This window comes from Pseudochaenichthys georgianus, chromosome 15 (genome assembly GCF_902827115.2).
Source record: "Pseudochaenichthys georgianus chromosome 15, fPseGeo1.2, whole genome shotgun sequence".
Taxonomy (NCBI): Eukaryota; Metazoa; Chordata; class Actinopteri; order Perciformes; family Channichthyidae; genus Pseudochaenichthys; species Pseudochaenichthys georgianus.
Genome location: NC_047517.1, coordinates 21,236,974 through 21,252,212, shown reverse-complemented (window position 1 = coordinate 21,252,212; position 15,239 = coordinate 21,236,974). Strand labels below are relative to the sequence as shown.

Sequence of the window (15,239 nt, the reverse complement as noted above, 5' to 3'; positions counted from 1 at the left end):
ATCAGTGTAAAACAAGCAGCAAGAGCAAAGCATAAAGTGGGATAAAATAATTAAAAATAAAAACATGGGGAATAAAACATAGAGAAATAGTGCAATGTCAATCACAGAGAATAGTGCAGTATAATAGAGTAAAATCAGTAAAATGCTTTGGTAAAGAAGCTGGTGACCTCTAATAGACCTGCATCTGATGATCGCAGTGTTCTGGCAGGTGTGTAGTTCATCAGAGAGTCAGCCATGTAGCTGGGTCCTTGTCCATTTAGAGCTTTGTATGTGAGGAGAAGCCCCTTCAAATCAATTCTAAAAGTTACAGGAAGCCAGTGTAGAGTAGCTAAGACAGGACTAACGTGTTCCCTCCTTTTGGTATTCGTTAGTAGTCTAGCTGCAGAGTTTTGAATGAGCTGGAGTCTTCCAATAGCTTTCTTGGGGAGACCAGTGAATAGTGCATTGCAGTAGTCTAGTCGGCTAGATATAAAAGCATGAATGAGCTTCTCTGCATCATTTTGATGTATGAATGGTCTTACCTTCGCTATGTTTCTGAGCTTTGTTTAAATGGGCGTTGAAGTTCAAATCTGAGTCCAGGATGACACTGAGACTTGTCACCTCCGGTTTAATCCAAGTGGTTAAACTTCCTAGATTATTTGTTAGCATCTCTCTTTTTGAGATAATAATAATGAATTATTATTATTATTATTATTAGGCCTATGTGTTGGAGATGTGTGGTTGGACTCTGTCTCACAGGCAGGTTGCAGTGTAACATCAGAGGACACTGGGCCAATTGTACATTCTCAAACTGCACCGCTTAGAACTAACTAAACAATGCAGAGATTATTTTTATATAAATTGTATTCAATAACTGTAAGAAATTCAACAGTATGAAGTGATTTGTAAATAGGAATACAGATTTGACTTAATGTTTTCATAAATATATTTTTCTCCCAGTTTGTCATGGGACTTATTTTTATCCTCTCAAAAGAACCGGAATCGAGAACCGAAAATAACCGGAATCGAAAAGCATAACCGGAATCGTTAAAATCCAAACGATACCCAACCCTATGTGTGATGCAGTAAAATCTTACCGCTCACTTACGTTAGCGGTGTTGTAAAAACCGTGGGAAAATGTAAAATACGATGACGAAGAAGATTCCAGTGGCCCCAATTTTTGTCCATTTTGGACAAGTGAAAAATGTATTCGGACAAGTAAATTGCCAAACTCACTTGTCCATGGACAAGTACTCAATAAAAACTTTTTCTCACACTGGTTTTAATGTTTTTTTAAACACCTATCTACCGAGAGCCAATGCACCACGCAGGGCTCCTCCGGATCAGCATCTTGATATGCCACACCTGTGAGGTGGGATGGATTATCTCGGCAAAGGAGAAGTGCTCACTATCACAGATTTTTTCAGATTTGTGAACAATATTTGAGAGAAATGGTTATTTTGTGTATATAGAAAATGTTTTAGATCTTTGAGTTCATCTCTTGAAAAATGGGAGCAAAAACAAAAGTGTTGCGTTTATATTTTTGTTCAGTGTATATATTGTCATACAGTATATTCGCCTTGATAGAAGAGGCATGCAGATGAGAAGCCACGCTTTATATCTGAAGCACAGAGGGCTTTACTACAGAAATGGACAGAAAGGGACACCTGGAAGTCTCTTTATAGAGTCATAATACCTCATTTTATATTCCCAATCCATTTGACTTCTAGCTGGATTTAAGGCGCAGATGTGATATTACAATGCAAGGGGGGATTTCACTGAATAGTTAGAAAAGAGAATTTTTTTTTTAGATAGAAGTCAATTTAATTTTCATGCTGCCAGTTAATTTCTGAATGAAATATGTGTGTATTCTTCTCCTTTCCACGCACAGGGTGATCCCGGCTTCATTCAAGAACTCAAAATGCTCATCAGAAACGAAGTATTAAAGGTCTTTGAAGGTACAAATGATCCCAAATTAAAACGTTCCATGGTTATTATTCAAGGATTTCTCCGTTTTGAATGTGAGTTGTTTCATTTTGGTACCTTGTAGAGAAGCTATCGAGCTCTGCCGTGCCACAGAAGACACATGCGGGGATCCTGGCTTCTCAAATCCACGGGCCTCCTGGAGCTCCTGGGAAGGACGGATTACCCGGAACACCAGGAGAGCCCGGACCTCCTGGTACTCATGGTAAGAGCTCAGGCTGCCAAACTCAACTGCTGGACCTTAACATCAACTCAGAAAAGATAACCACTTTTGTTGAAATGAAAATAACTTGTAACCTTTCATTGCTCTCAACCAGACACTTACAGTAACCCTTTGATATTTTTACCCACGAAACATGTCTATTGGTGTTTCCTTCACCAATGAGTCCGCACCACACATATTCAAAGCAAGCAGGAAATAGTGAACTGCAACATTATCTTCTGTATATAAAGACTCAGGATGAAGCTGGAATTGGATGGGGGCTACCAATAAAGGTTTGTATTTTGGGGATTCATGGGTATTTTTCTCTTGCTTAGACCCGTTTATCAATGCAGACTGAGGGGCGGGAAGCAGAGGAAAAAGGCCTGGAGTGTGGTGCACAGCAGCTCTCTGGGAAATATGAAGACAAACGAAGAATTGGCTGTGAATAAGAGAAAGCATTATCAATGTGGACAGGACAGAGCCCCAGTATTGATACCTCACTCCGGGGAAGAAAGCCTCCAAAGTAGAAAAGGAGCATAGTCAGGAAAGAGGGTGGACGTTCTTTTATCATACTGATGACTTTCTGACTGCTGCAACACTAATGGTTTGCTGGTCAGGCTTTATATCTCAAACTCGCTTAGAATAGTATTGTGTCCGCAGCAGAGCGGTGTCTTAACTTTTAAGTGTGTTACGTTGTTGGTGCAGATCAAAAGCATCACTGCATTGGCCTTTGTTCTTAAGCTATATATCTACCTCACATTAATCAAGACCATGTACACTTCAACCCACTGCTATGATATAAAATGCTGTTTTCATTCATGAATAATGTAGTTAAAGTAGGCCACTACTGGACTATAAATATGTGTGCTGTGATAATGCCTTTTGCATTACACATGTCTTTGATTTCATTCAGCTTGTTGTATTTGTTTATTCTTCCAAAGAGTGTTTTATAGGTGATTCGTAATGCAGCTTTGCAATAAATATGTATTGAAAAAAAGAGGAAAGTTTTTTCCCTTGGTAAATCAAAAATTCAACAACTTCCCTTAATTTTTTCTTTGTTGACTTGTGCCTCCACTCAGCTGGGGAGAGAGTTTGGGGTAATATTTCCTCATTATGTCTCGTCATCCTCGGCTGGAGACTGTGCTTCTCTGAAATATCCAACTTGACGTATTCTCCAATATGCCAAAATGAATTGTTTATGGAGAACAATAACCCCTCTGTTGAGTTCTTTTTTTCTTCGTGGTTTGACTTCACATGGGTGAAAGTCTCAAGCTGTTGAAGAACACCCACAGGGACGCATGCTGATCTTTTTTTCTTTTTTTTCTTTATCCCATTTCCCTATGTTATAATTGACTGCTCATTTATCATTCTATATTCATGTATTACATTTGAGAGCGTAAGGAGAAATCATGTCAATCCTTTGTATTTAAGTGCATTTCATAAATAATTTTGATTTTAACATTCTTTTTTGTTTTATTTTGTATTCTAGTGCGTTCTGTTTATGTATCAATACTGAAACAAGTGTTTTTTATTATATCTGGCTGTAAACTCTGTGTTTTGGCGCTGCAATGCTTTGTCCTGTACAATATGGAAATATCAGTAAACATCCCGCAGTAATTGGCCTTTGATGGAGCAGCTGCTCAAAGAAAGGTGTTCTTTCTTTCTTTTGTAAAGCCTAGCATGGCAGAATAAATAGATGCTGCTGTTAATGCTGTTTACAACAGGTGCAGCACTGCAATCCTATCAATCAAGCATGAAGAACCACTCTCTGGCAATAATATTTTCTATTAGCGCATTTTATCCATTAGGGCCCGAGAAAACAAATGTTTTCAACCAAGTGTATGGAGTTTTCGATTTATCAGAGTGTACCAATCCGGCGTGCCACCCAAGCTTATTGCCCTGTGTGCTATTCAGTATTTGTTTTGCTTAAGGTACAGTGCTCTTTTCTTCATGGACCGTCTCCTCCCTGAATGAATGCCCCAGGCCCTGTGAGTGTTGAACGAAGTCTCATTATTGTGGCAATGTGTGGATAGCCCCCTCTCTCTTTTGAGACTCGGTTTTGGAGCATTCATAAGCCTTTTTTCTGAGATTTTCTCTGACAAGTAAGCGTCGAAGCGTTTCCCCTTTGGGCCAGGCGGTGCGATGCTTGATACTCCTCCTGTCAATGTTTCTGATGCACTCCATGCAACCGCTGTTCCTGAGACTCCATTACTTTAAGTGCCTCGTGGGGAAATATATTTCCCAGCCCCTGAAATTCTTACTTGGTATGCAGCTTGTTTTGTACTGCAAAGACTCGGCAGCTTAGCATGGAGTGAGAAAGCCTTTCAATAACATGTTTGTGTGCTCAATGTTCTACACAACGCACTTGCTGGCCGAGAGATGCAGATGAGTGTTAATGCTTTGATTTGATTTATTTGACACATCATCATGTCTTTGACGTTTCAAGCATGTCCTTGTGTTATTTCATCTTGGAGGTAATCATGCAGAATCAAATCAGCATAGCAGAAAGACTTTTAAAATGAGATGACTTAGCTTTCTCTCTGTGGTCAAACAGAAGGAAAAAAAGATTAATGATCATGTTTATCCTCCCGTTAAATGACGTCTATTGCAATGAATAGATAAGATTGTTTTCTGCATTTGTTTGTTTTGAAATGGTACATATGTATTTCTCTGAATGCCTTGAGAGAGCAACATATCCGACCTTTGATTGAAAAAAAAAAGCTATTTTCTTCTTCAAAGACTTGCGCTCGCGGTCATATTGTTGCCAGAGAGCTGTACACGCCTCTTTTATTGGACGCTAACGTTCAGATGGCTTGTTTGATGATTTCCATTTTGACAGGATATCAGTAGGTCTTTCATTATTCAAAAGGCTGGGGTCGAAACTGGGATTCCTACATCAACTATCAAAGCTGCAGGCTTGATGCTGGACATTGCGAAACGTATTGTTCATATCTATATCATCAAGAAGCCACTCTGTAGAAGTCCCTGGGAAGATAGAAAGATTTCGATAAAGGCATCCAATGGGAAAAGTAGTTTTTTTAACATGTTTGGGCATTTGTACTAATCTCACTTACTGTGGTTCCGCACTCCGTAAACACAACACCGCACACTTGATGTTGGTAGTATCTGTGCTCAGCCCGAGTGTTGTGTCTGTCCTCAGGGTACAGGGGGCAGAAAGGAGAGCGGGGTCAGCTTGGTCTGGGGTTACCAGGAGATCCAGGAGCCACGGGGCCACCAGGTAAGAGACATCTTAAATCGTACACTAAACTTGATGTAATCAGTGTATTTTGTTACAGGCAGCAAGGACGAATCCAAGAGAATGTGTGTTAAGTTATTTTGCTTTGCATTGGCGACATTTTAACCCACTGCGAATTCATAGAACTTTACGTCAAAGCGGACCATCAATATGTTTATAGTAACAAGGGTTTAAATGAGTGTTTGTCTAGTGAGGGGTGATTCATTTTTGATCAACCAACAAAAACTGGTGAACATAGACAGTCAAAATGCTCCTTAAAAGGGATGTTTCCCTCAGGAGTTGGTGGAGACCAAAAATGAGCTAAAAGGAGAGCAAAGTTGCTCTGTATCTGCAATTATATGGCAAGAAAGATCAAAAAGTACTTCCCTGCCCTTCTGGTATGCTTCATTTTAGCCCATTTTTCACTGAATGACCCCCTGTCTCCTCCACATCTTAGTTTATTACGTTTCCTACCTGTCTACTGAAAAGAAGGACATGAAGTGAAACTCAGTAAACATCAGTTGTGTCAAATCTCAAAGCTCAAATGTATTTCAGCCTTCATGTGGAATCTCAGCATGTTGGAGATAAAAGCAACTCTCAGATACCTTTTGTAAAGACTCTGACACAAATTGGACCACAGCAAAGGACAAAGTGCTGCAGAGATAAAGCAATGACGTCCGTCCTGTACTGTTAAAGCTCAGCCTTATGTGCTGAGCAAAGTTTCTCTTAAAACGACCTAAGATGTCGGCTTGTCCCCTGCTCCCGTGAAGTAAGAAATAACTCCCTACCCCCCAACGGAGCCATGACTTCAGTCCTTTGACAGCAGGAGTATATCACTGACCCTAAAGTCACTTATACAACTATGTGTGTGCATAATGCATGTGTGGGGCCAAGGATAACACAAATCAGTGGCTCCTCTGGAGAGAACTAATCTAGGCTGTTGAAAGACATTATTTCCAGGGGCGTACAGTGATAGGAAGCACCTTCGGCACAGCTGCTGGGGTTAGACTTCCACCGTGTTCACATCTCGGTAAGAGTCAGAAAGTTTACCAAACTGCTGGTAGGAAAGTGCCGGGCCACTGCGTCTGTGTTCCCTGGGCAGTTACTGTAGTCCCTGTACAGGAGAAACATATTTCTACCAACCAAACCTCCCGTCACCCGGTCATCATGATGAGTGGTAACTCGTACCCCTCGTCACACGGAGCAGATTTAACCTACAGCCTACAGGTCCATGGAGAAACATGACGTTTCAGTGGAAGAAATACTGTATATATGCAGGTTGACCACAATGTCCATTTCCTGTCATTGCTTATAACCAGATAGACTTTGATGTCATAAATGAACTATGTGTTATAGATAAATATATAAGCAAAAATATAACCAATGCCGGTAGGGAAACATATTGGCGGTTCTATTTCGTCCCTACTGACCGCCAGAGGCGGTGCTTTAGCACTGGATATGTCCATCGCGCGCATGCGCAGCTCGAGTACCAATAACAACAAAGTCACCTGTGACCCACGTGACACCGGCTACATCAGCCGGTGTCGACAGAGGATCTGTTCCTTTTCATCTTCTCGCTGCGCGAGAGTACCTTGGCTACATTTTTTGTAGCCTACAGCGTTCGTTCGTTCGGAACATTTGTTAAGGATTCTCTGCAAACAGCTGGCTGCGTGTAGCTTCGCGACTCATCCAGTCGGGGCCGCAGGATTACCCGTCCTCCAGGAGCTGCGGCTGGCTGCGCAGAGACTTCGTTCGGACAGGTTGGTGTCGGCTTGGTTGGCGACGGCAGTGTTTCTACTCCCTCTCCCAGCCTAGTTGTCCTGATTTCTGTCTGTTTGCTGAGTCTTTTGGTGACGGAGGTGTTTTCGCTCCCTCTCCCAGGAGTATTGCTGTGCTTTTGTACTGTTTTGGCCGCGGCGCTGAGCCAAACGTCATTAGCATTGAGCTAAACCTCATTAGCATTGAGCTAAACTTCATTAGCATTGAGCTAAACTTCATTAGCATTGAGCTAAACTTCATTGGCATTGAGCTGTACTGGCTAGTTAGCAGTAGCGGCTGCAGCCACTCGGCTGACGCCGGGTTGAGCACCGGAGTTTCCCGTGCCGTTCTTTTTTCTTTAGCTACAGCTGGCATTCGCCTTTGATTTAACGCTAAAGTTGCCGTGTTTATCCTGTCAAACAAGTAGCTGGTGAAGTCTGTGTTCCCACACCCGCTCCCGGTTACGCTGCATCTGGCGTTCGTCTTCAGTTTAACCAGTGAAGGCAGTGTTTGCGCCCCCGCTCCTGGTAGGCGCTAAACGGCCTGGTTTTTTCCGTTAAGCAGGTAGTTGGTGAAGGCTGTGCTCCCGCTCCCGGTTACGCTGCGTCTGGCATTCGTCTGTAAATTAACCAGTGAAGGCAGTGTTCTCGCCCCCGCTCCTGGTAGACGCTAACTGCCTTGTGTTTTGGCTTAAGCAGGTAGCTGGTGAAGGCTGCGTTCCCGCACCCGCTCCCGGTTACGCTGCATCTGGCACTCGCCTCGGCTCAGCCAGTGAGGGGCAGGTAGCTGGTGAAGGCTGTGTTCCCGCACCCGCTCCCGGCTTCTCTGCATCTGGCTACCTACAGAATGGCTCATTCATGTAGCGCCTGTATGGCTTCTCTCGAGCCCGAGGACGGCCACGACCGTTGCCCCTCTTGCCTCGGCCTCGAGCATCTAAGGGAAGCTCTCACAGTAGGGGCCTGCATGAACTGTAGCTGCATGCCCCGGGCACTCAGAGTGGCTAGAATTACTGAGGTGGAACGTCTGGCGGCAGCCAACGGACACCTCTCTTGGTCACATCCTCCCCCAGATCAGTTCGACCGTCCCTGGCGACTTGAGGGAGCGATGGCCATGGGTGCACCCCCCAATAAGAGGACTAGGAACAGGCTGTCCTCTAAAGTGGATCAGCTAGCTACCGACATGGACACGATGAAGTCGCTCCTCGTGGCCCTTCAGCCGGGGCCCGGTATAGGGGCTGCTAGCGGGCCGCCTGCCCCTCCTTCGGTTGCTGCCCCTCCTTCGGTTGCCGCCCCTCCTTCGGTTGCCGCACCTCTGTACGAGGATGCCTTGTCGCTAGCGGCTTCGGCTAACCTCTTCAATGAAGAGACGGAGGACGAGGTCCCGCTCGAGGAGTTTTCCCTCTCCTCTGCTCAGGGGTCTCTGCAGGACGGGGAGGACGGCTCCATGGCGGCCATCATTCGTACAGCCTTGGCGCACCTGCAGATTCCGGTTCCGCAGGCCAACTTGGCTCCGGCTAGTGCCTTCTTCAGGCGTAACCCAGCCCGTGTCCCCCTCACCGTTCCTCCTTCAGAGGAGTACCTGAGGGAGCTCCAGGCATGCTGGAGGGACACCAGGGCCTTTAGCCGCACTGGTTCCGATGCCCGGACCTTGGCTGCCATGCAGGACCCGGCGAGGGGCGGGTCTGGGTGGCATGCCACCCATTGAGCCTGCCATCGCCTCCCTGATTCTGGCTCCTGACAAGGCTTTAAGGCCTGAGGTCAGGTGCCCTCAGCCTCAGTGCAGGGTCACGGATGGGCTGCTCTGTAGGGCCTACGACGCAGCGGCACGCATTGGGTCGTATCGGGAACTCCCTCTCCCATCTAATGCTGGCCGTCTCCGCCTCGCTGCAGCAGGCTCCGGCCGAGCCTTCTTTGCTGGGCCTCAGCGATGCATCACTGCAGGCCTTTTGCCCTAATGACTAGGGAATTGGGACGAGTTATGTCTTTTCTGGTACAGACTCGTCGCCAGGTTTGGCTGGCCCAGTCACCACTGACGGAGACATGTAGGAGAGTCCTACGTAGCGTGCCAGTCGAGCCAGGGGAGCTGTTTGGGTCAGCTGCCCTGGAGACACTGGAGCGCGCTGCCCAAGCGAGGCAGACCAGGCAGCAGCTCTCGGGTCTTCGCAGTCCCGCGGCCGCTCCCGGCAGGCCCAGGGGCCGCTCTAGCAGCCGCGCTCAGCCACCGGCTTACTGGGGTGGTCGGCAGAGTTCCCAGCGGCCCACTCAACCGGCCAATGACTTTCGTGCCCCAGGTCGCCTGGCTTCCAGGCGGCCTCGCGCTTCAGAGCCTTACCGGCGCCCCCCGAGGGGCTCCAGGGGCCGGGGGGCTAGGCCCTGAAGTCCCGGGGCCGGTCGTCGGCTGTTTTTCCCAGCAGCAGCTCAGCTACTGGGCTGCCTGTATTTCCGACCCCTGGGTGGTTCCACACTAACCCGGGGCTACGAGTTGCAGTTCCGACGCCGGCCCCTAGCCTTCGGCCGGGTCAGAATGACAGTTGTCAAGGACCCGGCGAAGGCCTTAGCGCTAGCCCAAGAGTTGTCCGTTCCTCTTGGCCAAAGGCGCAATCGAGCCAGTGGATCCCTGCGTCAGAGCGGGGGGTTCTACTCGACGTACTTTCTTGTGAGCAAGAAAGTTGGCGGATTCCGTCCAGTTCTGGACCTCAGAGGAATCAACAGATTCCTGAGGGTACTACCCTTCCATATGCTAACCACAGCAGACACCCTTCGTGTTGTCACACAGGGGGAGTGGTTCACAACCGTGGACTTGAGGGACGCCTACTTCCACGTGCCAATTGCATCCCATCACCGGAGGTTCTTGAGGTTCGCCTTTCAGGGTCGACATTATCAGTTTCGGGTGCTTCCCTTTGGTCTCTCCCTCTCCCCAAGGGTGTTCACCAGGGTTGTTGCGGCAGCACTCGCTCCCCTGCAGGCACAGGGCATGAAGGTCCTGCCATACCTGGACGACTGGCTGGTTTGCGCGCCGTCCCGGGCCCAAGGGGCCCAGGATACGGCGCGCCTCTCATCCCACGTTGCCCGGTTGGGCCCTGACAGTGAACACCGGGAAGAGTTGCCTGGACCCTTCCCAGCAGGTCACTTATCTGGGGATGGTCCTAGATTCGGTCACCATGAGGGCCTACTTGACACCTCGTCGTGTGGACGACATTTCCCACCATCTTCGCATTCTTCAGACTAGGCAAGAGGGTGCCTACATACAGTTCCTCCGGCTCTTAGGCAGGACTGACAGCTGCCTCAGCCGTCGTGCCCTTGAGCCTGTTGTCACTGCGCCCCATGCAGATGTGGCTGAACAGCCGTCACTTGGACGCCAAGCGGCACAGGCACAAGAGAGTCAGGGTTGTCTCAGCGGTGCCTCCACTCTATGGCCCGCTGGGAGGGACAGGGCCTATCTCCTGAGGGGTGTGCCCATGGGCACCATCCCATCCCGCCGGGAGACTGTCACTGTGGATGGCGTGTCTCTCGGGGTGGGGTGCGGTGTGGCAGGGCAGGACTGTGCAGGGTCAGTGGTCTGCCCAGGAAGGTGCACGCCATATCAATGTGCTGGAGCTTCGAGCGGTGTTGCTCGCACTCATGCACTTTTTACCCCAACTGGCGGGCAGGGCATGTGCTCGTTCGTTCGGACAACATGTCCGCAGTTTGCCCAAATCAACCACCAGGGGGGCGCCAGGTCCGCACAGCTGCTCCGCGTTTCGCAGAGCCTCTTGCCTTGGGCGCTCCCCCGCCTCACCAGTCTGCGGGCAGTTTTTCTGCCAGGGGACCTGAATCAGGTCGCAGATTTCCTCTCACGGCGCAAGCCTCCACCGGGGGAGTGGAGGCTTTCACCCGGAGGTGGTGGAGATAATTTGGAGCCTCTTCGGCAGGGCCGAGGTGGACCTCTTTGCCTCGGAAGAGTCGAGGCACTGCCCCCTCTGGTTCTCTGGTCGGAGGTGACCAGCCCATTGGGTCAGGATTCCCTGGCGCACGACTGGCCGGACACTCTCCTGTATGCCTTCCCGCCGTTGCCTCTGATACTTAGACGCTTCAGAGGGTCCTTACCCAGGGGCACAGGCTCCTTCTAGTCGCCCCCCGCTGGCCGGGAGAGTCTGGTTCCCACTGCTACGCAGTCTCTGCGGCAGCCCACCGTGGCGTCTCCCCGACAGGAAGGACCTTCCTGTCACAGCTCAAGGGTCAGATCTGGCATCCCGACCCTCGCCGCCTTCAGCTATGGGTTTGGCCTCTGCAGGGCTCAACCCACTGTTGAGCGGTTGTCACGGCATCTGTCAGGGAAACTATCCTGAATGCCAGAGCTCCATCCACTCGGGCACAGTATGAGTGCAAATGGAGGCTCTTCTCCCACTGGTGTGTGAGTAAGGCTGAGAATCCGGGACATTGCTCCGTGGCCACCATTTAGAGTTTCTGCAGTCCCTTCTGGATAGTGGACGTTCTCACTCCACTTTGAAGGTGTATATGGCTGCTATCTCTGCCCGACATGTCAGAGTCGATGGCGCCACAGTGGGGCGCCACAGGTTGGTGTCCCTCTTTCTAAGAGGGGCTCTACGGCAGCGCCCCCCTAGCACCCCAAGGGCCCCGGCTTGGGACCTGCCCCTAGTGTTGGATGCACTATCATCTCCTCCCTTCGAACCCTTGGCCCAGGTCGGGCTTAAATGGCTGTCCCTGAAGGCAGCATTTCTGCTTGCCATAACCTCAGGGAAGCGAGTCGGAGAGCTTCATGCCCTCTCCGTAAGCAGTACATGCCTGAGGTGGAACTCCGATGGCTCGGGTGTCACCCTCTGGCCGAATGTGGCGTTCTTGCCCAAGGTGCTTCCACTAGCCCACTCCAATCGGCCTATCCAGCTGGCACGCTTTAACATTCCACAGGAGAACGGCACACCTGAGTTGCTGTGCCCTGTGCGTGCCCTGAGGGCGTATATTGATGCTACGGCCTGTATACGACAGTCAGAGCAGCTCTTCGTTTGCCATGGCGGCACTAGGAAGGGTCGTGCTCTCTCGAAGCAGCGGCTGTCCCACTGGGTGGTGGATACCATCACATGTGCCTATGGGGCCAGTGGCCGCCCCCCGCCATCAGGGGCCAGATGCCACTCTACAAGAGGCGTCTCAACATCGTGGGCTGCCCTAAGAGGGGTGCCCCTGGAGACCATCTGCGCCGCGGCGTCATGGGCGTCTTCGGGCACATTCTCCAGGTTCTACCGGGTCAATGTCCCCACTCCTCACCCCCTGGGGGTGGTCTTGTGGCCAAGCTCCGCTGCTTCCAACTAGGTGAGTAAGTGCTTGGATTCTTCATGACATGGTTGGTATAGGTCATCCAGTGCTAAAGCACCGCCTCTGGCGGTCAGTAGGGACGAAATAGAACGATAGTTACGGCTGTAACTACGGTTCTATGAGTCCCGGATGACCGCCAGAGTTTCCTGTCACTCAGAATTATTGTGTGCTCGCGAGAAGATTCTGGGAACAGATCCTCTGTCGACACCGGCTGATGTAGCCGGTGTCACGTGGGTCACAGGTGACTTTGTTGTTATTGGTACTCGAGCTGCGCATGCGCGCGATGGACATATCCAGTGCTAAAGCACCGCCTCTGGCGGTCATCCGGGACTCATAGAACCGTAGTTACAGCCGTAACTATCGTTTCTATGACGCCCATGTCTATAATGCATTTAAAACCAACATAACAAGAGTTAAAACCTGCTTATAGCACTTTTATATTAACCGACTTGTATTTTAATCGCACTAATACATATTAACTATGCCTTATAACACCAATAATAGCACATTTTAAAGCATTATTACTTATAAGGACAAGTATCAAAAGTTCATATTTTCTAGTGACTCACATTTTAGATTAATTATGTGTTGACCACTAAAAGTGACTTATAATAATATATAATAATAACTCTATTAAAGGAATGGTATGCTCATGACACTCATTTTTAAATAATTATCATCCGATAAAACAGACCAGTCTCTGCCAGATGACATCCGATGACATTATCAGTGATTTTAAACTGATTATATACCGAAATAACATCAACACTGTGGGCGCCGCCATTTTCCGGACGTGACGTAAACCATGCGTTTGGTTTTCGAGGACACGTTGATCTCCATGTTATTTACTGCAGTTTCTCTCTTCAAATATGCCTCACTGTATCGCGAAATATTGCCACAATTCTGATAGGAACAATCCACGGCGCACTCATAACGTGCAGGGCTGGAGTGACTTTTGCTGTTGGGACTCGGGTTTGAGTCCAGCATGAACTTTTTTGTTATTTTCATGTCGATGGACACTGAATATTATGTAGTTTGAATAGAAGATTCCTAATATTGTTTGCCGAGACCAAGATTAATGACCCATCAGCATTTTAAAGTCTAATATCCCTGCACACGCAGCAATGACATTTCTGCTGCTGTCTTTGCAAAACGAGTTAACAGTCGCATTTGATCTGGATGAGTGCTGCAGAATGCCGTTTTTATAAGGGATGTATGTGTGTGTCTTTCATATTAAACATGATCGCTGGTAGATAGCCACAGAAGATGTAACACAGTTTAATCTGGGCGGATCCCATTTTCCCATGGGCGAATCACAGTTTACCTGAGAGGATCACAGCTTAACACAGCTGAAGACTTCTCCACGCTGCTTTCAAACTCTGAGTAAACAACGTGCGCTTCACTGGGAGGCTGTCTGAACGTGTACACGGGTCTCAGATGGACTTGGTATCACATTAGGAACGATATGCAGTGATAATTCGGGCAACAATAGCTGGTTTTAAGGATTTATTCGAGCGGATCACAGCTTAACACAGCTGAAGACTTCTCCACGCTGCTTTCAAACTCTGAGTAAAGAACGTGTGCTTCACTTGGAGGCTGTCTGAAGGTGTACACAGGTCTCAGGTGGACTTGGTATCACATTAAGAACGATATTCAGTAATAAGTCTGCCAACAATAGCTGATTTAAATGATCTATTGGAGCTCGCAATGTTTTGAACAGACATCCCCATGTCAACTCGTTTTTCTTTGTGTAGTCCTCGCTCTTCGCGTCCGGATATAACCATCGTAACCACAACCTCACACACTGGTACTGAATGTGCATCAAAGTGTTCCTATCCAGCCAAATATACCAACAGATTTATGTAAACGACAGAAGAAGCGATCGAAATGTGTATTTCAGTCGAAGGCCACGCCTCCACATCTGTCAACCAGTTGATCGGGGAACCAGTTAAACCGGAACACCGGCCCGAACCGAAAGATTCACAGGCTCATGTATGCAGCGAACATTTCAAATTTCCGGGCGACTACTCTGAGAGTATGATAAAACATAACATGGGATTTATGGAACAACCATTACTTAATGGAGATGCAGTACCATCGGTCTTTCTGGTGTCATCGCCGACCAGGACACCAGTTCGGCCAGTTGAGAAATCGCCCTCTGCAAGTGTGAAGCGACGGAGGAGCAGAAGTAGTGCTCGGAGTAAGAATAAGGTATGTTATAGCGCATTTCCATTGCAGCGGCTAGCCCCGTTTTAACGTCCAGGCCAGGACAGTTTTTGGTGGCCTTTCCATATAGCGTAGTACCGACTAGTGTGTATTTTCCCCCAGTTCTTTCCGGCCCCATAACATCGTGATTCTATGGCCAGGGACAACGAAGCTGAGTATGCTAAACTAGAGAGGGAATCGCTAGCAAGGGTGGTACTACATGCATACATATAGTATCTTATATCATCTTCCTATTATACACACATGCATTTCCAAACATCTGGACTACCTATGTTGCAAATGTATTATCTCTTCAATTTACACACGGCATCTATTGCACGTCTGTCCGTCCTGGGAGAGGGATCCCTCCTCTGTTGCTCTCCCTGAGGTTTCTCCCATGTTCCCTTTAAACTGGGGGTTTTCTTCGGAAGTTTTTCCTTGTACGATGTGAGGGTCTAAGGACAGAGGGTGTCGTATTGTCATACTGATATGTATGGCTGAATTCCCCCATCCAATGTCTTCACATTGGTCAAAACTTCTTCCTCTGCTGACGAGTCCGAACTCAAAT

The 15,239-nt window shown here is 48.2% G+C and overlaps 1 protein-coding gene across 1 annotated transcript in view; it reads left to right on the top strand.

Moving 5' to 3' along the window:
- Positions 1–15,239, top strand: part of LOC117459267 (collagen alpha-1(XIX) chain-like) — a 117,347-nt gene that overhangs the window by 99,741 nt on the left and 2,367 nt on the right. Inside the window, exons 49-51 of the mRNA XM_034099997.2 lie at positions 1,871–1,937; positions 2,030–2,167; positions 5,325–5,402. Coding sequence (XP_033955888.1) covers positions 1,871–1,937; positions 2,030–2,167; positions 5,325–5,402 — 283 coding nt within the window. The remainder of the gene's footprint in view (positions 1–1,870; positions 1,938–2,029; positions 2,168–5,324; positions 5,403–15,239) is intronic.